The sequence below is a fragment of the Cnephaeus nilssonii genome, assembly GCF_951640355.1.
Source record: "Cnephaeus nilssonii genome assembly, chromosome: 9".
NCBI classification, from domain to species: domain Eukaryota; kingdom Metazoa; phylum Chordata; class Mammalia; order Chiroptera; family Vespertilionidae; genus Cnephaeus; species Cnephaeus nilssonii.
Genome location: NC_137080.1, coordinates 91,036,994 through 91,064,636, shown reverse-complemented (window position 1 = coordinate 91,064,636; position 27,643 = coordinate 91,036,994). Strand labels below are relative to the sequence as shown.

Below are 27,643 nucleotides of genomic sequence, written 5' to 3'. Positions count from 1 at the left end.
TGTGGGTGTGTTTGTGTGTGTGGTGTGTGTTTGTGGGTATGTGTGTGTGGTGTGTGTGTTTGTGGGTGTGTTTGTGTGGTGTGTGTGGTGTGTGTGTGTGTGGTATCTGGAAGGATATGTAACAAACAAACAATTGAGATTCAAGATAGAAAATAAGAGGAAGGGTTTTCATTACAAACTTTTTAATATCGTTTTCATGTTTAACCATCTGATTACATACCTGTTCAGAATAGTAAAAAAAAGAAAGAAAGAAGTTCAGGATCTGTTCCACGTCAGCAAGCCGAAACCGCGGTGATGAAGGAAAAAGTAGGCGCTGCATGAGGCGGACTAAAAAAATGGGGCGTTCCCCTTCGGAAGAACAAAGTGGATGCTGCATAGGATCTAACGTCCATGGCCCTGGCTGGTGTGGCTCCGTGGATAGAGTGTCGGCCTGTGGACTGAGGGGCCCAGGTTCCATTCTGGTCAAGGGCACATTCCCAGGTTGTAGGCTCGATCCCCAGTAGGGGGCGAGCAGGAGGCAGCCAATCAATGATCATCATTGATATTTCTCTCTCTCCCTCTCCCTTCCTCTCTGAAATTAATAAAAATATATTTTAAAAAATAAAAAATAAAGTCTATGAAATTATGAACCCAGGTGAGCAGGAATAGGTGGAATCCCTTCCTCACAAAAGACATATGCGAAGATGTTTCATGCTCAATAAAATAACAATATTTATTTAATTTTTAAATAACAAATAACTCAAACATAAACAGAACTTATAATTTATAACAACAAACTTCCTTAATACCCGTAATGCTTCTAAAAGGGGGGAGACAGGGAACATGAGTTGGACAGAAAGGAATGAGAAGAACGGGGCGCTGCGGATCTGGACATGGGCACCCAGAGTGGGGCCAACAGGTGGCTGGGGTACCCAGGGAGGGCCCAGGAGAAGCGTCCATTTCTGTGACCTCTGGTTTGAGGACGAGGCTCAGGGTCCCTCAGGGAAGGGGATGCTCCAGGGACCCTCGCAGCGCCTCCTGAGTGCGCCTGCGGCTCTACCACGAGGTGAGAAACTCGCACACATGGCACAGCGGTTGCTCTGAACAGGCAAATGGTCAGTGAGTCTGCAGCTCTCCAACGAAGCCGCATAAACCAACAGCGACGGGCAAAAACAGAGGGAGCGGAGGAGGGGCTTCCTCCCACCTGTGCAGGGACTGTGCTCAGCGCAGGAGGACAGCAGAGCTTGGCGTGGACGTTCCGCTTACATCCAATGGTTGTACCAGAGAAAGCGCAGCAGCGCGTGACCTCCCGCACGGAAAACCACGACAAGGTGAGCCAGTGCCTCTCTGCCTTCCCGCTGAAGGTTCTGTTTAAAGAGAGAGAGGGTTTTTTTTAAGGCAATAGAATCATCCAAAGTGGGGAATTCAGTATTAATATTAATTCAACCAATACCAGGAGCACGCTGCTGGGGCTGCTTGATGAGGTGTGCGAGCTGCAGGAGGCTATCTTGGGGGTGAGTGATGTCCACGCCCTCCGCACCACTCGGGAGCTCTCCCCTGCACCTGTTCTCCCATCTTAACCCCCAGCAAATGGGGACCCTCTTTTCAGGGCTGATAACCGCCTCCTCTGGCTTCCCAGAGCACTTTCTTCGTCCTCTCAGGGAAGCAAGGAAGCATGCTTTGGGGTTGGAAGAACTGATGGGACTCAGATGGGTGTAAACCCTTAACACACTTTATCCCTTTCCTTGCTTTATTTTTCTCCAAAATATTTATGACTGTCTGATAAGCTATATACTTTATTTATTTATTACTTGTCTCCCGTGAGACTATAAGCTCCCTGATCTCAGGGAGTGTGTCTGTCTTGGTCACGGCCCTGTCTGCAGTCCGGGAACAGCCTAACACACCAGGTACTCAGTACCCATTAGCTGGCTGAATGAATGAATGAATGAATGAATGATAAATCATTAGCGGCAGGTTAAGGACTTTAGACTTTGTCCTGTCAGTAACGGGGAACCACTAAAGGATTTTTCTCTTTTATAATTTATATCTTTTAGGAAGATGAATGAATGTCCTTCTAGCCAGGCAGACAAGAAAATGAGCGCTGAGCCAGATGCTGGGATAGGTGACCAGATCTCTCTGAACCTCAGCTGCTTCTCTTGAAACACCTGAACCACGAACTGATAGGGTTCCTGTGAGAATTAAATGAAAGGAAAAGCTGTTTCCCTCTGCCCTCTGAGAGTGTTTTCAAAGAGTACCTGAAAGAAATCCTATATAATAAAACCCTAATATGCAAATTGACCAATCGGCAGAACAACCGGTTGCTATGATGCACACTGACCACCAGGGAGCAGACGCAGGAGCTACTCCCTGGTGGTCAGTGCACTCTCACAGGGGTAGCGCCACTCAGCCAGAAGCCAGGCTCACAGCTGGCGAGTGCAGCAGCAGTAGCGGGAGCCTCTCCCACCTCCACAGCAGCACTAAGGACCCCTTGGGGGATGTCCAACTGCCGGCTTAGGCCCATGGGGAGCGAGCAGTCATACATCCCCCGAGGGGTCCCAGACTGCAAGAGGGCACAGGCTGGGCTGAGGGACCCCCCCCCCACCTCCAGTGCATGAATGTTGTGCCCTGGGCCTCTAGTTGTTTAATAAATGTTAGTTTCCCTCCCCGCTTTCTAACAAACTAAGAAGTTCCCTATGCATTACTGTATTAGTAAGGGTCCCAGAGAAAACAGGTGGCACAGTCAAATTAGGATAATTGAGGGCAGTTTAAATAAGGAGACGATCTACACAGTGGGTAAGGGCCACGGGGGGTGGTACAGTACCGAGGGCTGGCAACCACAGAGTTGGTGCCACTCCTAGGCCTATAGGGACATGGAGGGTGCAGTTTCTAGAGCCCAGAAGGGAAGAGTCCTTCCTATAGAGAAACATTTAAGATCCTAAAAGTTATGGGAAGACTATTATAAAACATACTTTATATCTAGGAAAACGACATGCCCTGGATTTAAAAAAAAAAAAAAAAAAAGACCAGTTCCTTGAATCAAAACCCTATATAAATCAATAGAAAAACATGTTATTTTGAGGACCAGGCCTATTTGAAAATACAGAATGCTTGCTTCGGTGAAAAGAACAAGAGAGCAGATGTGTGGCAGTTCAAGGGCAGTCGGTTCAGCAGACAAAGCATGGCCTGCTGAGCTCCTTGCTCGGCAGTCCGAAGGCAGAATGAAAGTTTCTTTAAATATATCAAAAGCAGGAAGGGACCTGGCGAGTCAGTGTGACCACTTGATCAAACAGAGTACAAAAGGTGAGTAAATAATGACTATCCATAAAGGAAGTGAACTGTGCCAGGTTTGAAATTCTGTTGAAGTTGCTGGATTTAAGCCTGGAGGCAGCAGAGTAACAGCTCCAGCATTTTAGAACCAAACTTAGAAGACATTTCTAAAATTATTTTAACAGTATGATGCGGTCTATTTAAAAGTGTTCTAAAATGCAATTTTGTGGTACAGGACAAGAGATCTTTAAAGGTCTAGGTCAAAGCCTGCTTTGTAAAATCCTGCCTGAAGAGCTAGGGCAGGCAAAAGGATAGAATATAGATCGATGGAAGAGAACTGAGAGTCCAGAGATAAACCCCCCATTTACAAGCCATTGATTTCAACATGAGTGCCAGGGAAAGAATAGTCTTCAACAACCAGTGCTGGGACAACTGGATGCCCGCATGCAAAAGATTAAAGATGGACTTTTAACTCACACCATATGCAAAAGTTAACTCCTAATAGATCAGAGACCTAAATTTAAGAGCTAAAACTAAAAATCTCTTAGAAGAAAACCTGGGTGTAAATCTTCATGACTTTAGATTAGGCAATGATTTTTCAGACAAGATGCCAAAAGCACTAGAAAGGAAAGAAAATTGAACTTCCTCAAATTAAAAAACTTTTGTTTTTCAAAGAATATCACCCAGGAAATGAAAAGACAGCCTACAGACTAGGAGAAAACATTTGCAAATAGTATTTCTTATAAGGAATTGACATTGAGAATGTATACTAGTAAAGAACTCCTACAATTCAATAATAAGAGACAAATAATCCAATTTTTTTAATGGGCAAAGGACCTGAATAAACATTTCTCCAAAGAGATACACAAATGACCAATACACGCTTGAAAAGATACACATTAGCCAGCAGGGAAGTGCAAATCAACACCAGAATGAGATAACTCTTCATGCCCACCAGGCTGGCTATAAACAAAAAGACAGTTAAAAACACGTGTTGAGGAGAGACTGGAACCTGTGTGCTGCTCCTGGGAATGTAAAGTAGGTCAGTCACGTTGGGAAACAGTCTGGATGCTCCTCCAACCGTTAAACATAGAATTCTCATCTAGCACAGCAATTCCACGCCTAGGAATGCACCCAAAAGAACTGAAAACATATTCTACACAAAAACACGTACACACATGTTCATAGCATCATTCTTCATAATAACCCAAAAGTGGAAACAACCCAAATATCCATCGCTGGGTGACTAAATAAGCACAATGTGATCTACACTGAGTGGCCAATATATATTAGAGGCCCGATGCATGAATTCATGCACGGGTGGGGGGGTCCGGCGCGCCTGGCCAGGGGGAGGGGACATGGGCAGTTGGCCAGCCTGCCTGCTGGTCGAACTCCTGGTCAAGGGGACAATTTGCATATTAGCCTTTTATTATATAGGATATACACTGAGTGGCCAGATTATTATGCGTTCAGAGATCATAATAATCTGGCCACTCAGTGTATAGAGACAATGGAATATTACTCAGCAATAAAAAGAAGTACTGACATGTGCTGCACATAAAACAGAAAGAAAAGCTGGGGCTATTCAGTGTTGATTTATGCGGCTGCAGAGGCAACTTTAAGACGTATAAGTAAATTATAAAAGGTAAAGAAAAGGAGGCAACATGGAAAAGGAGGTTCATTGTGTCCCACCCTGGTCTCTCCTACTCAGAGGAAAACATTAGCAGGACCCAGGAATATTCAAACTTAGCTGATCAAGAAGCAGGAAGGTTGAACTAAGGAATTTCCTAGAAGGAAACGTGAAAACGTTCCTACAGAAGAAACTGGCCTAGAAGGGAGAAGACAAACAGCATGGGTGTGCTGTAAGAAAAGACACGCAGTAAAGAGATATTCAACTCCAAATCCTGGAAGGGCAAAGGCAAAAAGCACGTTAATTTTTTGGTTTAGATAACATTAATAGGTCATTTTCTGTGGGCCAGGCTCTGTTCTAAGTGACTTACATAGATTCTCTCATTTAATTTTCACAACAGCTGTACGTATGAGGCAGGTGCTGGTGTGACCTCCAGGCTAGAGGAGACATCGTGAACAGTGGTGAGCCAGACTTTGGATCCAGTACTGGGATCCTAGAGCCAGCACTTAACCCCTTAGACCACAGTAAGGTTCGGTGAGCAGGGGGTCCGTGTGAGTATCCCTTCTATGTACCTTAAGCTTCTGGTGTGGTACTGGGACACGGCTGTCCAGTGCGGCCAGAGAGTGAGGCTGTGGGGTGAGGGCTTCTCTGAAAGGGGTCCTACACAGAAAATGGATGGAGGTCGGAAGGTAGTCCCCCCTCTCGCTGCGCCTCAGGCTCTTGGGTCCAGATGTAAAAAAGAGGTGACTCCTGGGAGGAAAGGGGGGCGAATAGTAGAGACAGTATTGGGGTGGTGCATGTGCTTCGGAACCAGCAGGCCGTGGTTCAGGTCCTAATTCTGAGACTTACCAGCTGTGTAACCTAGGAGAAGTTACTTGACTTCTGGTCATTAATTTCCTCATTTGAAATGTGAGAACAGTAATACTCCCAGCTTCATTGGTGTTTGTAAGAATTAAATAAAATAATACAGTCCTGGCCAGTGTGGCTCAGGTGGTGGGGCATTGTCTGATGCACCCAAAGGTCATGGGTTCAATTTCTACCCAGGACACATGCCTGGATTACAGGCTGGATCCCCAGTAAGGGCTCAGTGGGAGGCAGCCAATCTCTCTCTCTCTCTCTCCCCCCCCCACCCCCCTTCCTCTCTCTCGAAATCAATAAAAACATATTTAATAAATAAGTGAAACTGTTAGCATGGTTCCTGGCAAACAGCAAGCCCTCAATAAACATTAATTATTGTTACATAGCTTTAATTTATCCTCCAAATAGAGTTGAGCTGGGAGCACGGTCATTACTGATCCCGTGAGCCCAGGGAGAAAGCAGCACTTTATAATCCAAATTCTTATCTCGAGCTTCATTGTCTCCTCTAACTCCAGACTGGTTCTTACAACTCCTGCTCAACTTTACAACGTCTCAATCTGCATGTCTAATAGGAACGTCAGACTCGCGTGTCCCAAATCGAACTCTGTATTTCCCCCAAAACCTGTTCTTCGGTTTCCTCCATCTCAGTAAACGGCGCTACCACCGATCCATCAGAGGCTGGGGCCAAAACCACTGAAGTACATGTTCCTTTCCTCTCCCTCCGCACACCCAGTTCATTGGCCAATCCTGCAGGCTCTACTTCTAAGTGCATCCTGAGTCTGACTGATCGTTCCTACCACCTCCACTGCTGCGCTGGCCCCAGCCTGTGGGTCTCCTCTGCCTCTGTGCCCCCCCCCGATACAGCGCACTCTGCAGGGAGGCCAAGTCCCAGACCTCACTCACTCAAGCCGTTCTGGCCTCCTTACTGTTCCTTGAGCCTGTTCCTGTCACAAGGGCTTTGCGCTCACTGTTCCCTCTGCCGGGAACCCTCCCCCCATATAGTCCCATGCCTCCATCCCTCACTTCCAGGCTCTGCTCAAACATCACCTCCCCAGAGATACCGCCTTCCCCGATTGCCCACCCAAGTCCGTCTCCATCACTATCTTCCAATGCTGCTTCTAGTCGGCATCCTGCCTGATGGTCTGCTGCCTGTGTGTCTCCCCCTAGACTGAGGCCTGTGAGAGTAGGCTCATCTGCCCTGCTCTCCGCTCTAGCTACCAGCGCCTGCAGCTGAGCCTGGCGTATAGTAGGTGTCCAACAAATATTTGCCTTAACAAAATCGGTCTATCAAATTGTTTCCTTCCTGCTTTTAGTAATGTTGTTGTTGGGGCCTCCCATTCATGTTTTGTCTCAGAATGTTTTATTCGAGGGAAAAGCTGTCCACTGTCCACATTTGGACCAGGACCTGAAAGAAGACATGGCGCTCCCTGAGCCGGTGCAGTGGCAGCGGCAGTGATGAGAAGAATCCTCACAGGAGAGGGGAAGCGAAGGGCAAGAAGTTGGGCCCGAGGGGCAGCCACCCTTCCCATCCCAGAGCCCACGTGATCATTCTCTCTCTGCTGCCAACTCCAGGTGGTTCTGAGGAAAACTAGTTGGCTGTGAGTTTCATTACCCCTAAGATTTCAGATGGCAATCATTATTCTTTCCTGTTCGCCCTCAATACCTCTTATAATCAAGAGAGACTAAGAGATCAGTGAGAGCGGGGCTTACTGTAGATCATACCTCGGGTTGGGTCAGGAGGATTAGTACAGTCTAAGGCAGAGGTTGTCCTCCCTGACTGAGCATTCGATTCACAAGGGGAGCTTTTAAAATGCCTGGTGCCCAGGCCATACCTCATGCCAATTAAATCAGAATCTCTCAAGGTGGGGCCTAGGCATCTGTAATTCTTTTATACACACACACACACACACACACACACACACACACACACACACACTAGGGCCCCAGTGCACAAATTCGTGCACCTTGAAAGGAACTGTGGGCCTTGAGGCTGCAGTAGGCCCAGGGGCAGGTCTCAGCCCATCCTCCGCATCCCAGCCCAGCCCCTCCCGCCACGGCCTCCCCTGTCTGCCAGCAGCCCCACTCCTGCCGCTGTCACTCCCACATGCTGACGGCGCCATCCCACTCACACCTGCTGACGGAGCAGAGCGATTGGGGCTGGTGCCAGCAGCAGGTGCGAGTGGGGCCGGCGCCGTCAATGGATGCAAGCAGCAGCTGCTGCCCTGATCGCCCCTCAGGAGCAGGGGAAGGTGGAGAAGTGCTCAGGGGTGATCAGGGCTGGCAGCTGCCACTCACACCCACTGATGGCACCGAGTGATCGGGACTGGTGCCGGGCACCGGCAGTGTGTGTGAGCGGTGACTCCGGCGCCAGCTTCGGGTGCAAGCAGGGCTGGCACTGGCAGTGGGTGCGAGCAGGGCCAATGCCGGCAGTAGGTGCGAGCGCTGGGCAGGACCACGGCACGTGGAAGCAAAGCATTTCAGTAACCACTAGAGGCTCGCCCCGATGAACGCGGCTGGCACCCCGCCTTGGTCTGGCACCCCTGCTCACCTGCTCCACCATCCTGCCACGGCCAATGCCCGCCATGTTCTGCACACACACCCTGGTGGTCAGTGCATGTCACAGCAACTGGTGGTTCAGCTGTTCGGTTGCTCTGGTTGTTCCACTGTTAGGTCTATTTGCATATTAGCCTTTTATTACATAGGATTTTAAAATATTTTTATTGATTTCAGAGAGGAAGGGAGAGGGAGAGATAGAAACATCAATGATGAGAGAGAATCTCTGATTGGCTGCCTCCTGGGGATCAAGCCCGCAACCCAGGCATGTGCCCCGACTGGGAGTCGAACCGTGACCTCCTGGTTCCTAAGTCAATGCTCAACCACTGAGCCATACCAGTCAGGCTGGCATCTGTAATTCTTAAGATTCCATTAGGTGATTCTAAAAGGCACCCTAGTTTAAGGGTATGCAGCCAAGTCTCTCACATGTTAATGTGCATACAAATCCCCTGTGCAAAAAATTAGATGGTGCCCTGGCCAGTGTGTTCAGTGGTTAGAATGTCGGCCTGCGCACCAAAGGGTTGTGGGTTCTATTCCTGATCAAGGGCACATACATTGGTTGCAGGTTCACTCCTCGCCCCTATTTGGGGTACTAGTAGGATGCAACCAGTCAATGTGTCTCTCTCACATCAATGTTTCTCTATCTCCACCCCCACCACCACCACCGTTCTACTCTCTCTGAAAAACAATGGAAAAAGATATCCTCAGGTGAAGATTAACAACAACAAGAAGGAAGATGGTGATTCGAGCATGTGGGCTGGGATTTTGCACATATGACCGGCTGCTAAGTGATGCTGAGGCTCCTAGTCCATGGACCACAGTTTGAGCAGCAAGTGTGAGGTCAAATACTGACCTTGAGTCAGATTCACAATTTTCAGATTGAATGCTTGGTAATCCAGACATTACTGATCCATGTGTTCTGCTAATTCCTGGGCATCCCAGCCACTTAGCAGCCATTGTTCCGCCTGCTCTTTTCCTTCCTGCCGACCCTTCCTGGAGAAACAGAGGCCTCACCTCTTGAGCCATCCAACGATCAACGCTGTCTCCAATGTTCTTCAGCTGCATGGCCAACTGGTGGATTGTTTCCTCCCGGTGACGGTTCTGGCCAAGGCTATTTTCCTTGGGCTGAGAAGGTAAATTGTGATCTGCATTAAGAGAAGAGAGTTCAAAAGAGATACTCCATTAACTGTCTGTGAAATTACTCACCACTAGTTACTAAAAACCATCTTAGACAATGAGGGATGAAAACGCATCATCATAATGATTATCAAAAAACATGCCCTGGCCAGTGTGCTCAGTGGTTAGAGTGTCGGCCCACGCACCAAAGGGTCACGGGTTCAATTCTGGTTCGATTCTGGCCCCAGTCAGGACCCATGCGGAAGGCAACTGATCAATATGCCTCTCTCACATCTCTCTCTCTCTCTCTCTCTCTCTCTCTCTCTCTCTCTCTCTTTCTCTCTATTCTCCCTTCCTCCTTCCCTCCCTCCCCTCACTCTTTCTAAAAATCAATGGAAAAAATATCCCTGGCTGAGGATTAAAAATAATAATAATTCTTCTTATTATCAAAAAACAAATCCTTGAATTGAAATAGATCAGTTCTGTTCAATAGAAATATAATTCAAACTACGTATTAATTTTTAATTTTCTAGTAGTAAAATCAGATACAATCCATTAGTAATATATTTTATTTAAGCCAATATATTCAAAATATTACCCTTACAACATATAATCAACATAAAATTATAAATGATATGTTTTGCATTCTTTTTATTATACGTAAGTCTTTGAAATCTAGTGTTAATTTACTCTTACAACACATCTGAATTCAGAAGCTAACTTTTCATTGGAAAACCTTGATCTGCATTTAGATTTCATGAAGTTCACATTTTAAAAAGTAGGTACATATATCCAACTTGTCCCAAACACACTTGAAAGTTTACCAACAATTAAATCAAGTATCAGTTTTTTAAAAGTAAATAAAACTTAAAATTTAGTTTCTTAAAGGCACTGCCTACATCTCATGTGCTCAAAAAAACAAATGTGATTAGTAGTCACTGTATGGATCTTCACAATTTTTTTATAAAGTAGATTTTTCCTTTTTTTTACCCATGATCCTTGAATGAGCTCTTCCAAACCCTATTTGCTTCCAGCAACCAATGGGTGTTTTTAAGCAGCATTATGAGCAAACTACTGTGCTGGGTGCTCTGGGGAACTTATCCTATATAATAAAAGTGTAGTATGCAAATTATTCCCTCAACTAGGGGGATCCTCCTGGAGTTTGACCATGGGGTGGGGCTGGCCGGGGGAAGGGAGTGAGGCCCCAGCTGGCAGCCGGCAGCCCCTAGGGACCCTACCAGTGCACAAATTTCATGCACTGGGCCTCTAGTAAAAAATAAAAAGGCAAGGTTTCTCTCCTGAAGTTGCTTACAACACACTGGTTAGGGATGAAACAATTCCTAAGTGCTTTAGGACAGAGAAGGAAATAAATCTGGACTAAAGTAGACAAAAGAATGGCTTCATAAGTACAGCAAGTTTTGCTTAAACTTTTTTTTGTTCCAGTAAAATTTGAGGACTTTGATTTTTCAGAGAATAAGCCCTGTCTTCAAAAAGTAGGAGAGACACACTACAGTTCAACATGTTATAGTAAGAACAGGGTCTGCAGCCCAGCCAGTGTGGCTCAGAGGTTGAGCATCAACCAGGAGATCATGGTTCAATTCCCGGTCAGGGCACATGCCTGGGTTGTGGGCTCGATCCCCAGTAGGGGAAGTGCAGGAGGCAGCCAATCAATGATTCTCTCTCATCATTGATGTTTCCATCTCTCTCTCCCTCTCCCTTCTTCTCTGAAATCAATAAAAATATATTTATAAAAATAAAAGAATAGGTTCTACACAGAGGTCAGGGAAGACATCCCAATGGAGATGATAATCAGGACAAAGGGTAAATAGGCATTAGAATTAGCCAGAGAAGAAGAGAGAGATGGGGCCCAGAGCCAGCTGGGAGGGAGTGGCACGCAGAACATTCCAGGCAGAGGATCACATGGGCAACGGTATGGGGTTGACAGACAGTGAGGTTTTGTGCATAGACTCTAGGTAGTGCTATTGGCAGGGAGTGATGGGAAACAAAGCGAATAGTGTCAGCAAGGGCAAACTCAGGAAGGCACAGTGAGAGGCTTGGACTGTGTTCAGTAGAGCAAGAGCCCCCTGAAGAGTTTTAAGCAGGAAATGATATGATTAGACTTGCTTTCTAGCTATTTCCTCCTGGGGTCAGAGTGGAGAATGGTAAGACTGGTAAGGGAGTGTGTTTAGAAGCAACTGTAAAGTCATGAGAAGGGCTGATACGGTGTTGCCTGAGGTGACTCCTTACCACAGGACAGATCATACATGCATGACTTTACTGACTGCTCCCTCACAATGGCCCTGGGGGGTCACTTTTCACCCCCGCATTACCGCTGAGAGAGCTCTGGTTTACAGAGTGCTCCTCAATCTTGGCTCCACCTTGGAATCCTTGACGGGGGTGAGGGAGGGTGCTTTTAAAACTCCCAAATGCTCAAGCCTCAGTCCATTCCAATGAAATCACTGTCCTAGGAGTTGGACCAAGCATCAGTATTCTTTTTCAAGGTTCCCGTTTGCAGCCAAGTTTGAAGACCAGTGGCTTAGAAAATGGTTGAGTAGCTTGTCTAGGGATGGGAAGTCGATATGAATGTGAAAGGCAGGATTTAAACCCAGGTATGAACTAAAGCAGTACTAACAGGGGTGGGATGGTGAGAACAGCTCCTACAAACATTTAGGAAGCATAATCATCTGGAATTTGGTAATAAATTGGATGAGAAAGGTGAGGGAAACTCCCACTTTTCTAGCTCCGCAGACTGGAAGGGTGATGGCACATCAGGCTATACAGAGAATGGCCGTCAGGGGAGCACAGATATGGAAGGCAGAGGAGGTGCGTAGGAAGGAAAAAAACAAATGTTGAGTTCATTCATAAATTGAAGGCACCTAGAGGACATCTGAGCAGGCATCGTCCTCTCTGTCCTTGTCAGCTTCCTCTCTGTTCCATGTAGACTCAGGAGACGAAGGGAAGAGTTCGCAGTGGGACTAGGAATGCCACAGGATTATGTTGGGTCCAGAATAAGTCAAAGTCATCTGCAAGTGCAAATTATGAAGGGGAAGGAAACATTTAAAGGAGAGGCAGGGGAAACTGGCTGATAGAGAGAAACAGAGCAGATACTCAGAAAGAAACCAAGATTCAGAAAAAGAAGGAAGGAAGGAAGGAAGGAAGGAAGGAAGGAAGGAAGGAAGGAAGGAAGGAAGGAAGGAAGGAAGGAAGGAAGGAAGGAAGGAAGGAAGGAAGGAAGGTCCCCACAGCTGCCTCAGGGGTTCAGAACCTGAACCCTCCAAGTTCAGTTCTTTTTCATAAGCATCCTCACCAGAAAGCACAGCTTTCTGGAGGTGACTAGAATAGGTTTCTCTTCCCTGCAACCAAACAAATAATCACAAATACTGTATTAATTATCATTGTCCAGAACTGTCCAATGTCGATAAAATTGTGTAGGCTATAAATCAACCTCAAAACAGACTCTGCAAGTGAAATTTAAAAATTAAGTTCCTGATACTACAGTGTCTTGTATTTTTGGTTCTGATCATTAATCCATTCCTAACATAAGTTGAATGCAAATGGATTGAGCTCTGTTATGCTTAGTCTACACATAGCAGTATTTGCTGGCTACTGAAACTTGGTGTGCCCGTCCTATAGACATTTATGTAATAAAATAGCTATGCCACCATATTCTAAGAAATATTATAACAGCAAATAAATCATTAAATCAAAGCTCTAAAGTGATCATATATTGAAACGGAAGTCTTGTGATAAGATCATTTAAATGGATGAAATAAAAAAGCAAAATTCTGTATTTGTTTCCAAGTATTGAATTTTTAATATCCAGAGGGGAAAAGTATCTCATTTTATGCTAGAAAGTTGTGTGAATATATATGTATATATGCATACAAAGGTCTGAAAATAAAACCATAGTCCAAATGGTCTAGTGGGGAATTTGGAAAAATCTCATGATTAATCATTTTGTAAGAATACTAGTAATTCCTTCATAAAATAAATTAACCTCAATGCATTGAACTTTAAAAAATATTGTTGTACATTGAGAATCCTAACTGTGACGCGGCCGTCCCTTCAGTTGCATCTAGGGAAACTTTTCAGCAAACATGCTCTCAGGGTTTTTTAAGTGCTTTTCCACTGCCAGATATAATTCCAATGTTTTGTTTTCTCATATGGTGGCCATCCTTTTATACTATTGATTGTGTTCGCTGGCTGGTGTGTCTCAGTGGTTGAACGTCAACCTATGAACCAGGAGGTCACAGTTTGATTCCCAGTCAGGGCATGTGCCTGGGTCTCGGGCTCGACCCCTGTTAGGGAGCCCCCATGCAGGAGGCAGCCGATCAATGATTCTCTCTCATCATTGATGTTTCTCTCTCTCTCTCTCCCTCTTCTGAAATCAGTGAAAAAAAATATTTTTTTCAAAAAGAAAGAGAGAGCTAGGGACTTCTGGCTCAAGTCCGAGACAAGCAATGGCCTCTCCATTCCTCCTAATCCCTCCAAAACCCCACCAAATAGTAAAAAAGAATGAAACCACAACAGTGAAGAGAATGGAAGACCAAGTCAATAGCAGATGAGAGGCCTGTACGTGTCTGTGAAAGGCAGAGGGAGATGAGACAAAATACGGTCAAATGAGCCAGGCCGGGGAAGCGCCAAGAACCTACCCCGGTGGGTCCGGAGGCTGGAAGCGGTTCTACCCACCAAGACCGAGAGGCTGGGAGAGGGAGACACGCCGTTCCCTGGAGGTCTGATGGGGATCAACTGCACACTTGGTGCCCTGGACACCCAGCCCACTACCCCCAGCACAGATATCAGGCAATCAATCAATCAATCAAACCCAGACCACTCTCCTCTAGTGGAAGAGATCAAATCTTATGGAGGAAACTAAAGCTTCTTTATGAACGCTGCTACCTCAGATTACATGTCTCTTTGTTCTGGTATTTGAGGAACCTGGGGCCAGAAAGCTAGCCTCCTAACTCATCTCCCCAAAGCTTTTCCTCCCCAACTCAGAGCCCTCCTGTGCATGTCCCCGCTCACCTGGGAGCCTGGAGAGGCATAGGCACAGCGGTAAAATTCTGAAGCCAGATCACTTGGGTTCAAATGTAAAATCCACGACATATAAAACTAGATGACCTGGCGCAAGTTATTTAATCTCTCTAAGCCTCCGTTTCAACTGTAAAATGTGAATAGTAATGTGTTATTTCATCAATTCTATGGTTTTTTTAATGCCTCCAAAATCAGAATATAATTTATAACCTGTGACATATCATATTTTAACTGCCTTTTTTAGTAGTAAACAAAATAATGGCACATCTTACAATTGCTGAAAATTTAAACTTAATGAAAAACCATGGTCACTGCCTCATAGAGGGGCTGTTGAGATGATTGAGTTGATGGGTTTAGCCTGCACAGGACAGTGCCTGGAGCCTGGATAAACAGTATGTAAATGTTAGCTACTGTCCCACCCGGGGAAACAGTGCTGCTCATACAGCAGCAGACAGAAACCTCACCAGCTACGCAGTCCAGATTTCTTTAAGATAACAAAATATCACCAGGCAATTGATAAGAACCCCAGAAAAAGAGATGCCAGATAAACAAAACAGTAATCCTGAAGATTACACACTAAATTCAGGAACAGAAGAGATTGTGTACAAATTCTAATGTATATGTTTAGAGAGATTTAAGAAAATATCACATCCATGAAACAAAAAAAAAGATGTGCTGAGAAGAATAATCCTAGAACAAATTCTTTCAGATTTACCAAATATAATTGCGAAAATTAAAAATACAATTGATGTCTTGCAAAAATGAAGTCAAGGAAATCACTCAGAGAAAGCCTCAGAAGTTGAGAAATGTGAGAGAAAAGACAAGTGATGTAGAGTACCAATATGGAAAGACCAGCATCTGATTCATAGGCATCCCAGAAAGAGAGAAAACAGGAAGTTATCAGAACAGCCTAGGACAGCCCCCCAGACCTGAAGGACACCAAACTTCAAATTAAAAAGTCCCATTAAAAAAAAAAAATCCCCACCAATTTTTTAGGACAACAAACAGGGAAATAAAAACTTCACCTCTAGAACATATTGAAATTTCAAAACTCCAAGCATAAGGAGATGCTAAATATCTCCAAAGAAGAACACAGATTAGTTGGGCGGCTGACTGCCCATCAACAATGGATACTAGAAAGATAGTAATAATAAAACAATTAATAGCCTCTAAAAATTATTTTCAAACTAGAATTCTATGCCCAGCTACACTCTCAATAGCATGGGAGATGTGAATAAAGACATTTGCAGATATGCATGGACTCTGAACGTTTTTCTCCCACACACAATTTCTTAGGAAGTCTTTTTGAGGAAGCATTCCAGTAAAACATAGTAAACAGAGTATGACTAAACCAAGAAAAAAGACGGGAGATTTAGCAAAAGGTGGATCCAACCCATGTGAAGGGAAGTCCCAAGGTGGTGATGGTGCAATAGGCCTAGAGAGCAGCTAGACGAGAGCCCAGAACAGCTGTGGATGGGAAGCCCCAAGGATGGGAGATTTGACAGAAGAGACAGTATGGTTGAAAATTTGGGGAAACTACAAAGGCAAAGAGACAGTCCAGAAATCAATAAAAGGTCACACAGGAAGTTTATGGTCCATATGTGAAGCAAATTAAAATGTGGCTTACGTTTAAACTGAAGGAATTGTTTTTACGTGTTTTTTTCTAAAACGATACTCATCTGTGTTAAATCTCACAGCATTTGACCTATACAAGTAGGCATAATTTAAGCAATCGCAGCTTAGGTCCCTTGTTTACTGGGAGGTGATTATTCTCAGGGAAAGTCATTCCGAGACATACAGTCTTTATTGCTGGTAGCCACCACCCCTAATCCCAGAGCGTTAAGGGAGTTTGCATGACCTTTTACTTTTGGAATATGATGCAACAGGTGGACAGAACTGAGGACAAGGGTCCTAGAAGTCCCCGCCTCGCCACACGCGGGACCCTCTGCTTCCAGACTGGAAACGCGTGCCTCCCTTTTTCGGAGACAAACCACCTCCCCAGCCCTCCAGGCGGGTGATGTGTGGCCTCTGCTTGTAGCCTAGGAAAGTGGCTTCTGTTAGGAGGGCTTCCAGCATTAGCTAGTGCTTCAAATTCAATCACTGAATATTTAAATCTTTCAAATACACAATCAACCTTAGCGGCCCCGTCTCGAAGGAGATGCCCTCTCATAATGAAACATTATTAATTCCTAACAACACCTAATCTGAATAACAATTTCAAAGTAATTTGCTTAAATTTAGCAGCGTTGCTAGTCAATCTCGGGAAGGCCCAAGTCCTTAGCCAGGGCAAACGGGTCCTTTAAAGGAGATTGCTGGCGTCACCGGGATCGAATTCGGTGCTGGAAGGGTAAAAGAAGGTTTGCAGGGCAGTGAAGTGTGGATTTGAGCTACCAGACCAGGTGTGGCATCACAAGTGTGGACTCCTCTTCTGATGAAGGAATGAGAGAGAGAGGCTGTAGAAGAAGAGGCGGTGTGTGGAAGGAACTTCCCAAGTTGAGAGCCTTGAGCAGGTTTGTAGGTCGAGCGAAATTAGAGCAGGAATAATGAAGAGTAGAAGATAGTGCAGGTCAAATTGTTGAGGCAAAGTCTCAGAGGTTAAGGAGGAACAAGAATGAGAACAGCCCTCACTGGGAGGCCCAATTGGTTGGCGCATCGTCTCATACACCAAAAGGTTGCGGGTTCGATTCCCGGTCAGGCATGTACCTGGGTTGTGGGTTTGTTCGCTCTCGCTCTTGTCTCTCTGGTCCCTTTGGCTTTGCTCCTGCCCGTGTTCCCTCCACAGCCCATGGCCCACGGCCTCGTGGACCCCACACGCAACGGACTGACGAACTGCAGTGGGAAACGCAAACCAAGCCAGCCTGGTGCTGGGCGGGACTCTGCCCTAACGCAGAGCGGAAACTGGACACTGGCTTTGATCTTAGCCCCGCTGAAGGCAAAATGGAACTTGCTCCTTGGTGGGACAAAGGGAAATGGGGCCTTGGAAACTCAGGGGTGTAATTCCACAGAAACAAAGCTTTCTACAACACCTCATCCTCCCGGGGGGCCTCCGGAAATTCTCATTCCAGCGGCACATCAAGAAGCCCACTTCCTATAGGCCTAACCAATGGACACAGACAGCAGCGGGGTGAGAGCATGAGTCGGGGGGATGGGGCGGTAATGGGGGGATAAGGACACATATTTAATAACTTAATCAATAAAGAAATTAAAAAAATAATAATAAAAACATAAGGACTTAATTCTATAAAAAAAAAAATAAAGAAGCCAACTTCCACTGATCACTGATAATAGTTCCATCCCTGGTCAGGGCATGTATGGGAGGCCATATATCGATGTTTCTCTCTCACATCTCTATCTATCTATCTGTTATCTATCTATCTATCTCTATGTGTACCTCTATCTCGCCCTTCTTCTCCCTCTAAAAATCAGTAAAAACATTCCTCTGGTGAGGAAATGAAAGAATGAAACGCGTGGAAGGATGAGCTTTGACAAGAGGGGCTCCCCTTTCTTTGTGACAGGATAGGAGACAAGGTGTGATGCTCACACAGGAAGTCTGGAGCAAAGGGGAAGGAGAGCCACGTGTTGCCCATGATGACATCAACTCCATACATGGCAGAGAATGAGGCCTCTGCTGAGACAGAGGGGGATGCCGAAGAGGCTGAAATTAGTCACTAACAGGAATGGATGAAAGAAAACTGATGGGAGTTGTAGAACAGGAGCTAAAGACAACCATCACCCCCTCAAAAAAAGAGGGGAAGCCATGTATTTGACCTTGATGTGCATTGTCTTTCCAGCTGGCAAGGGGACTAAACTGTACCGTATCCTCCCATAAGGGAAGGTCAAGTCTTGCTCCGTTTCTTTCTAATTGCCTGTTCTTAGGCAAGTTACTTCACTTCTTTGTGCCTCAGTTTCCTCATTTGTTAAAAGGGAATTTAATATTCTTACAACTATTATACAGTGGTATTCATAAAGCGCCTGGTTTTACAAAAAGCCCTACATTATATGTCTCAGCTACTACTACTGGACTTGGTGTTAGAAATATTTACATAGATACAACAATGTAAGCCAGGGTTATTGGTTTTTAACTTTAGAATCAACTGATGGACAAAGTATGGGAGAGTCGGTTGTGACTGGAGGGCAGAATGTAAATATTAACAACTTTGGCCACAGAAAAATTGAAAGATAAACAAGATCCACAGCAGGCTGTGGCAGGCTGAGTGAGAAGAACGCAGGGACGTTAGTATCTTCACTGTATAAAATGCTGTGTCATGTGATACTGCTGAAAATATATGAAATAAAAAATAGAAGTTTAAATTATTTAAGTTTACAAAGACAAAAAGCAGAAATATTAAAAAAATAGTTTAACTATCAGACATGAAATAGAGGGTATAATATAAGCTAAACTTCACTGTCATGCCAAGGAAACGATGGATGGCATCAATAAATGAAGAGACAGACCTAGCTGGTTTGGCTCAGTGGATAGAGCGTCAGTCTGCGGACTGAAGGGTCCCAGGTTCGATTCCGGCCAAGGGCACATGCCTGGGTTGCGGGCTCGATCCCCAGTAAGGGGCGTGCAGGAGGCAGCCAATCAATGATTCTCTCAGATCATTAATGTTTCTATCTCTCTCTCTCCCTCTCCCTTCCACTATAAAATCAATAAAATATATTTTTAAAAAAATAAATGAAGAGACAGAGGAATAAAACAGTTGTTCCCAACACTGCTGCACATGACTATCAGCTTAGAGACCTAAAAATAAAAGATAAAATAAATTTAAAAAGACAATTTTTGTTTGTCTGGAAATCAAACAACTGGTAGCTATTTTTTAAAAGCTCCCCAAGTGCTTCTAACACACAGCCAGGGCTGAGAACCCCTGACCCAGAAAACTGGAAAGCACAGCCAATTAAAGAGTCGCCCTTCTAGGAATGGGACAGTGGCATGGGGTGGGGGTGAAAGGGAGAGGCCAAATACTGACCTTGTATTCATTCATTCATTCATTCATTCATTCTACCAATATTTACAGAAGCCCTTCTATGTGCCAGGCGCTGCTTTAGGCCCTTTTCATCATAAGCTCTCCAGTTCATGTTTCCATGAACATGTAAGTTGTTTTGATTACATTGTCTAATGCAACACAAAAGCAGCATCATTACCTGAATCCACACTTTTAAATACACTGAGCAACTAGCAAGAACCACTGCAACCTGAGTGGAAAGGTTGATACAGTTGGGGAAAAACAAACTTTCACCCTGGGGGAGGGGGGCCAGGACGGCCAGGTTGCAAGCTGACCAGGAGAAGACAACAGGAAGAGTGCCTAAGGGCAACCCACTTCACAGCACCCCCTCTCCGACCACCAGATGCCACTGAGCCAGGGCTGCCAGCTGAGCTTGAAAGTTAACTCTGAGGGCGATGGTCCCCAGAGCTCCCGGACCCTGCAACAGAGTAAAGAGTAGGAAGGAGAGGACAGAAAGGAACAAGGTCTCAATGCATTAACCCACCCCAGCCGAGGGTAAGCCCCTAAATAGGCGGCTTAACTAGTAGGTGAAATATATGGCCCTTGGACCAAAATTGCAGCCTGATTTACTGCCTATCATTTCAGCGTCTATCCTTGTTTTCAAGAGGATCTTGAAACAGACACATACTATCTCACCTCAAGCCATGTTGAAATGACACATTAATGATTACTTAACACTCCAGCAAGGATTATTTGACAGTTACCTGAGAAAAGGTGAGGGCACCAGTGAGGGCTGAGAACTCACCCAGGAGAGAAGGTGCCAGAGAGAAGAGGGAACCAAGTGGGGAGACCCTCCAAACAAATGTCACCTATTTCAGAAAGAGTTTAGAGCCAGCCCTGCTTGTGCGATCAAATGAATAATGATTTGCAACCAGTTAAGTGATTAACTAATAGTCACCTGGGAAATACAAACCTAGTACATTATTTGCATTAGGAAGATGGATTACAAGAGGGGGGGGGGGGGCGGGGGAAGGGCAGAGAAGAAAGTAGCTGGAGCTGGGATGCAACAAAGGACTGAGGGTGCTTCAAGCAATTGGTGTGTTTTGCTTTCTGGAACTCAACATAATAACTATTTGTAGTTTGTGCATGTCTGACCAAGCAAAGGATGAAACCCGTGAGGACGTGTATCTATTTCAGAACTCTGGGGCCGAACTCGGTGCCCTACACATAGAAGGTACAAAACAGTGTTGACTGTGATTGTAAACAAGCAGCTGCAGAAGGGGGGGGAGAGACTGCAGCAGAGAAGAGAGTAACAGTTAGATGAGACGTTGGCTACTCTGTAAGTTCACCTAAGGACAGCCCTACCTTTTAGTTTGTTTTGAAAACAGCTCTCCTTTCACTTAAAGTTGGAAAATGGCAACAATAATGCACATCCACGTGTTTTAAAGTCTTGGCATAGAGCCTGGAGACACGCTCACAATTGGCGGTGAGAGTGTAAACTGGTACAACCTCTCTAGGGGGCAAAGTATGTATTTACCCAATTTTACAAGTGCAAATACATTCAAGGTTATTTGTTGTAAACAACCCAAATATACATCAATAGGAAACTATTTAAATACGTGATGGTGTATCCACACAATGAAACATGAGTGGCTGGGTTGGTTGTTGTCCCAGACACTAAAAGGTTTCGGGTTCGATCCCGGGTCGGAGCACATACTTAGGCTTTGGATTCAAGCCCAGGTCAGGGCTCGTAAGGGAGGCAACCATCGGTGTTTCTCTTTCCCCCTTCCTCTCCCTAAAAATCAATTAAAATGTTTTTAAAAAGTAAGAATGAGGAAGCTCTCTAAAAATTAATGTCGAAAGATCTCCAAATCATACTGTTAAGTGAGAAAGCAAGCAAGAACAGTCTACTTAATAGTCTACTTTTTGCCTAAAAAGTGGGAGTATAAAAATCTATATTCACAGTTGTTCAAAACTGAATAAAAAAAAAAAAACTTCCAGAAGGATTTCCAAGGGTATAAGGACAATGGGTGCCTATGATAGGGAATGATGATGGTGGGAACTGAGCAAATGGGAGACAAAAATGCCGGAGAGAGTTTTCACTAATGCTTTTTCATAATCTTTAGTTTTCCAACCATGAGAATGTATTTTTAAGCAAACACTTAGCTCTTCCAGCCTGTCAGCCACTGTTGCAAGCCATTTAGAAGCAGTAACTCGTTTATTATAATTGCTGTCTCTTAGATGCCTTTTTGAGTCTTCCAAAATAATGTGATCTCTCGGCACTTTGAATATGTATTGTTCCTTTGCTTCTATTGAGATGCATCACATTCTACATTTTGTTGTAATCGCTGCATGTTTTTAATGTATAAAACATAAATGATAATGCATATTAGATGTATATATAAGTATACTTACCTACTGGATAAAACATTGTCTACACGATAATTACAGGGTACAAGTTACTTCCTAAGAACTTGGGTTGGGAGAGGAAAGTGTGTGTTCTGGGAGCAAGGGGCAGGCTAATGTGTGCACAGTGGGGACGGCTGAGACAGGCACGCCTCGCCTCTGCCCAGGCTGTTCCCTCTGCCTGCAACTCCCACTCCCTCCGCCCCTCCAGGTGTGGGTCCGGGAAGCCCTCCCTGACCTCCCTGCTAGGTCAGACCTCCGGAGAGCATCTGGGCCTCTTAGACATGGGTCTGTGCCACGAGCTGCGGTCTGCCTCCTTGATCAGCCTGTAGCTCCGGGGGGAGGGGCTGTGACGACGTTGCTCACGGTTGCGGCCCCAGGACCTAGCACAGTGCCTGGAATAGAGGAGGCCCTAGGTCGCTTTTGAATGAATGAAGAGAGAATGTTTCCTGGAGGAGCGGGAGAGTGGTGAGCCTTAGGAGAAGAAAGAGGCAACGTGAGCATCCGAGCCCCTCCAGGAAGAAAGCAGCCGAGTCGGGGACTCCACTGATTCTGCAATCACACACCCCTTCTATACTAGTTTTGCACATACATACGTACACCTGTAAGTATAGATACGGCTTTTTAAAATTCTTCCCTTTCACACGAGTAAGTTATTACATTTTTATCGGTGGGCAAGATCTTTTCGCTTTTACTCATTTTCGTTTGCCCAAGAGTTTCTAATTTCCCTTAAATGACAAATCAGATGGTTTCTCTGGACTTCCCTCGACTTTTCTAAGAAACCGTGGCGTTAAGTTCCTCACACAAACATGCTGCCTTCTTTCCCCCGCAGGAGTCGCTCAGACGTGCCGACTTCCCCAAAGGATCAGACACGGTCTGCTTTCACAAGCCCCTTTCGGGCCAGTAATGCCTTGTGGCTTCCATTTTCAGTCCGTGCGGCAAAGCCAGAGGCGATGGGGGCCTTCTGGGTAATCAGTTCCTCACTAAGCGTTTCATCTGGGACAGTATTGGGGGCTTGGGTTTTAAGGTTGCCGGAAGGCGGGCGCCCCGGCCCTCCGAGGGACCCCCGCACCCCCACAGCCTCACGCCTCCAGCCCTCGGCTCCCAGGGGGGAAAGCGCGCGCTGCGCCGGGCGCGGGGTCTAGCGGTCACGTGGGCCAGCTGTGGCCAATGGGGAACGAGCACGGCCGGCGGTGGTCTCGGGCGCTGCCGCGGCGCGCGGGGTCCCGCGAGATCCGGAAGGGAGCGTGGGACTCCCCCAAGGGGGACGGGGGACCCCCGAGGGGAGCGGGAAGCCCGATTACGGAATGCGCCACCGGGCGCCTCGCGTTTCCCCAGCTTCGGAGTTCTCGACGCCTAAATAACCCCGTGTCCCGCTCACGCCCCCCCCATTACAGCCTGCACCCCCCCCCCTTCTTCTGGGATATCAGGAAACCTGAGCGAGACACGCGCTGCGGCCTCCGGGGCCAGGAATAATGAGCAGAGAAATGGGGGGCTGGGGACCCGCCCGCCAGACTAAGATGCCCGACACCAAAAAGATTTCCCCTGCGCAATACAACGGGAGTTCTAGGCACGAGAACAAACGTGTAGGTCGGGCTGCAGGTGTTGCTGCAGAAGCCCACGGTAGTAGCATCATCGCTTCTTCGCCCGTGTCTCCTTGTGAGGTGAACTAATCAGGACCGCATTTAGGGTAAACGTGGCAGCCGCCCATGGCACCTCGTGGGGGGGGGGGGGGGGGGTTCCCATCAGCTTTTCAGGAATCTGTGAGGGTCCAGCGGTGTAGTGAGTGTGAGACCCCGGGGAAGGTTTACAGTAAGTTATGTTCTATAGGAATGACTGCACAACTTTGTGAATATACTGAAAACGACTGAGTCGTGCGCTTTGAAAGGCTGAACTCTATAGTGTATGGGTTACATCTCAATTAAAAATAATGTTGACAGGCGACAGAGCCTCAGGCTTTGAGAATTGTTGTCACCGGCACAGATGAAAGTTCAGCATTTAAGTCACTTGAGTTCTTTCTGGAAAATGGACTCCGTATTTGATATGGGGGCCAGAGGTGGTCACAAGGCTTGAAATTTCCAAATTGGAGAGTAGTTTGAGATCAGTTTTAACACTTTTCATGTGTCTAGCATATTTTAATCCAAAAGTCTAAAAACCCATAAATTTGACACCAACACTTTAATGCTGTTCAAAACATAAGACTAGTTTGCCATCAGTCTGAGACATTTAGGAATTATACATTTTTGCAAAACAAAATTTCAAGTTTATCTTTCCTTCAATTCTTTCCTGTACTGGCAAATCAAGAAGGAATCTAATCTGAATTTTTCCTACCTTAAGAATGCAGACATTAGCAGGTCAAGTTTAAAGACAAGTTTTTCTAAAAAGATTAATTTGATCTATTTAAATTGCTTTGGGGTCATCTTAATTAGTTTTCACATCAATGATTCAGGGCTAACAGAAACTTAAAAAATCAATACCATGAAGCAAAGAGCAAAGTCAGTTTAGCACATAGAACTTTGATTAATAGATTTACCACTGTCTTCTTACAGTTAACGTTTAAGTGATCTATTTAATGCCCAAATTTGTGTGCTCAATATCAAGAAAAATACATGCTAAGTAGAATATTTCTTTTGGTTTAATATAAATATCTTACCTGGGCTCCTTGACATGGCTGAATCTGGCTGGTTGCTGGCAAGTCTGGTCATGCATTCCTTCTGAAAACTGTATTTCACACACAGTGATTTGCAACAATTTGTTACTTTGGGAGAGGGATTCAGGAGTTCTTTAGGTTCACAAACAATGGCATTAATTTTTTTCTTCTTCATGTGTTTTCCCTGTTGAAAAATATATTTTCAGAGGATTTCCCCCATTTCTCAGAATATATTTGGTATGTTAGGTGAATATTGACGTTCTAACAATACAAGCAGCTTTATTCCATATATAAAAGGGTTATGGATTTGGGTGAAAGATGGAACAGGGTCATCTCTGAGGTCTTTTTCAACTTAGATAAACATCCCTCTGTGTTGCTTGGCCTTTAGATCTGCAACACCGTCCCACATCCTCATCTCCCCGCAGTTTTTCTTCATCTTTCAACAGCCATGTTCCCTCAACGGAACAGTTTAAATCAGTAAACGCAGAAAAAGAGAATCCAAAATGGTGTATCTGGACGATGCTCTTATCAACTGATCTACCCTTCTAGGGCCCTTAATTCTCTTGACTTTAGGGTTTGCCACAGAGTTCAACTTTCTCTTTTACCTTCTAAATCTAAGCAGTTACTGGAAAGAAAAGAAATGGATGAGAGGCTGGACCATAAAGAACAACTGAGGAAGGTAACAGGGGAGGGTTTGGGGAGCCTTAGATCAGTGCTGGCCAATAAAAATACATGAATCAGCCCCAGCTGGTTTGGTTCAGTGGATAGAACGTTGGCCTGTGGACTGAAGGGTCCCAGGTTTGATTCCGGTCAAGGGCATTTGACCGGGTTACAGGCTCAATCCCAGGTAGGGGGTGTGCAGGAGGCAGCTGCCCAATGATTATCTCTCATCATTGATTTTTCTATCTCTCTCCCCCTCTCCCTTTTGCTCTGAACTCAATAAAGATATATATTTTTTACAAAATAAGTGAATCACATGTATAATTTTAACTACTCTAATAGCTACATTTAAAAAAGTAAAAGAAAGGCAAAATTCATTTTAATAATATAGTGTTTTACCCAAATATATCCCAAAATAAATCCAAAAGTCATTTCAACAGGTAATCAATATAAACATTATTAATGAAATATCTTATATTCTCATAAAGTAAGTCTTCTAAATCTCATGTATTTTACACTTACACTACATCTCCATTTGGATTGGCCACATTTCAGATGCTCAGTAGCTACATGTGGCTAGTGACTGCTGTATTAGATAGTATATACAATAAGGCTGTATGTCAGCTTTGGAGGAAGAAGCAAGAATTAAAAAGATTGAGAGAAAGGCAATAAGCAGCTATCTCAGCTATACAAGACAAGACAAGGGAAATCCTCAGATAGAATTCTGACTCATCATTTTTCAAATGTGCCACATTTTCCAGTGCAGTATGCTACTTCAATATTTTGATTATTGCAATTTGGGCCAGATTAGGGGAAAGAGGGAACTATGGGATGAAGGGTTGTGAGTTTCTTGGCATTGTTGGTGCCTTGGACAGCCTGACATTTTAACTATACTCATCAGGCAACTTTCTGGCCTTAATTTGATTTTTCAAGTAAACTTTCCATTAGGAAAAGGGGATGCTCTCCAGCTAATGCATCAGAGCCAGATCAGCCCTGAAAAAAATTATTAAATTACTAAATAGACAAAGGTGATAATCAAAATGCAATTACCAGGTGAAGTTCTTATCTGAAAGAGCCAGCTGACAGCTTTACTCATCAGCCCATGTGAAACTGTCACTTTGTACTATTCAGATGGCATTGCTAGATAACAGAATAGAAAATATCTAACCACAGTCTTATAAAATAAATGATCAAGAATGTTGGACTTGCCGAAACCGGTTTGGCTCAGTGGATAGAGCGTCGGCCTGCGGACTGAAAGATCCCACGTTTGATTCCGGTCAAGGGCATGTACCTTGGTTGCGGGCACATCCCCAGTAGGGGGTGTGCAAGAGGCAGCTGATGGATGTTTCTCTCTCATCGATGTTTCTAACTCTCTATCCCTCTCTCTTCCTCTTTGTAAAAAATCAATAAAATATATATTTAAAAAAATAATGTTGGACTTGATATTCCCCAAATAGGTTTTTATTATAATTTTCCCAAACAATTCTGCCGAATGTTAAGAGGTATTTATTGAAAAAATGATCAATGCTAATTATATTTTTCACCTAAAATTTATTTTTTTTAATCTTTATTGTTGAAAGTATTGATTTTTCTATCTCCCTCTCCCTCTCCCTTCCTCTCTGAAATCAATAAAAATATATGTATATATATATATATATATATATATATATATTTTTTTTTTTTTTTAAAGGAAGTATTACATATGTTCCCTTTTTTCCCCCATTGACCTCAGGCCCTCACCACCCTATTGTCTGTGTCCATGGGTATGCATATATGTATGCAAGTTCTTTGGTTGATCTCTTCCCAACCACCCACCCTCCCCTGCCTTATCTCTAAGGTTTGAAAGTCTTTCCTATGCTTATGTCTCTAGATCTATTTTGTTCATCAGTTTATTTTTGCATTAGATTCCACATATGAGTGAGATCATGTGATACTTGTCTTTCTCTGACTGGCTTATTTCACTTAGCATGATACTCTCCAGGTCCCTCCATGCTGTCTCCAAGGGTAAGAGATCCTTCTTTTTACTGCTGCATAGTATTCCATGGTATAAATGTACCACAGCTTTTTATCCACTCACCTACTGATGGGCACTTGGCCTGTTTCCAAATCTTAGCTATTGTAAATAACTATGAACATAGGGGTGCATATATTCTTTCTGATTGGTGTTTCTTGTTTCTTAGGATATATTCCTAGAAGTGAGATCACTGGGTCAAATGGCAGTTCCATTTTTATTTTTTTTATAGGAAATCCCATACTGTTTCCCACAGAGGCTGCACCAGTCGGCATTCCCACAGCCACCTAAAATTTATTTTTAAATATATGTACTAAAATATTTCTTTAAGTAGCTGTTAATTGTTAGTATTATTGGATAATTGCCTTTAGGAAATGGTGAGCCTACCTGAAAACACCAGGAAATCCTAGGGTTCAGGAGAAATGGTAATGGATTTGCACGTGGAAGCCTAAGCAACCAGTGAGCCATGGTCTACTTAACCATCATTGGTTTCCATTAGTTATCTTGTCTTTTGTTGTGGTTAATCCTTACCC

The 27,643-nt window shown here is 44.6% G+C and overlaps 1 protein-coding gene across 1 annotated transcript; it reads right to left on the bottom strand.

Annotated features, from left to right (window-relative positions):
• Window positions 1–1,241: 1,241 nt before the first annotated feature.
• PXT1 (peroxisomal testis enriched protein 1) lies at window positions 1,242–24,614 on the bottom strand (the record flags this gene model as incomplete). The annotated part of the gene is made up of 3 exons (XM_079780153.1): window positions 1,242–1,346; window positions 9,302–9,432; window positions 24,443–24,614. 3 exons carry the CDS (start codon window positions 24,612–24,614, stop codon window positions 1,242–1,244), a joined length of 408 nt encoding a protein of 135 aa, XP_079636279.1.
• Between the last annotated feature and the right edge of the window lie 3,029 nt (window positions 24,615–27,643).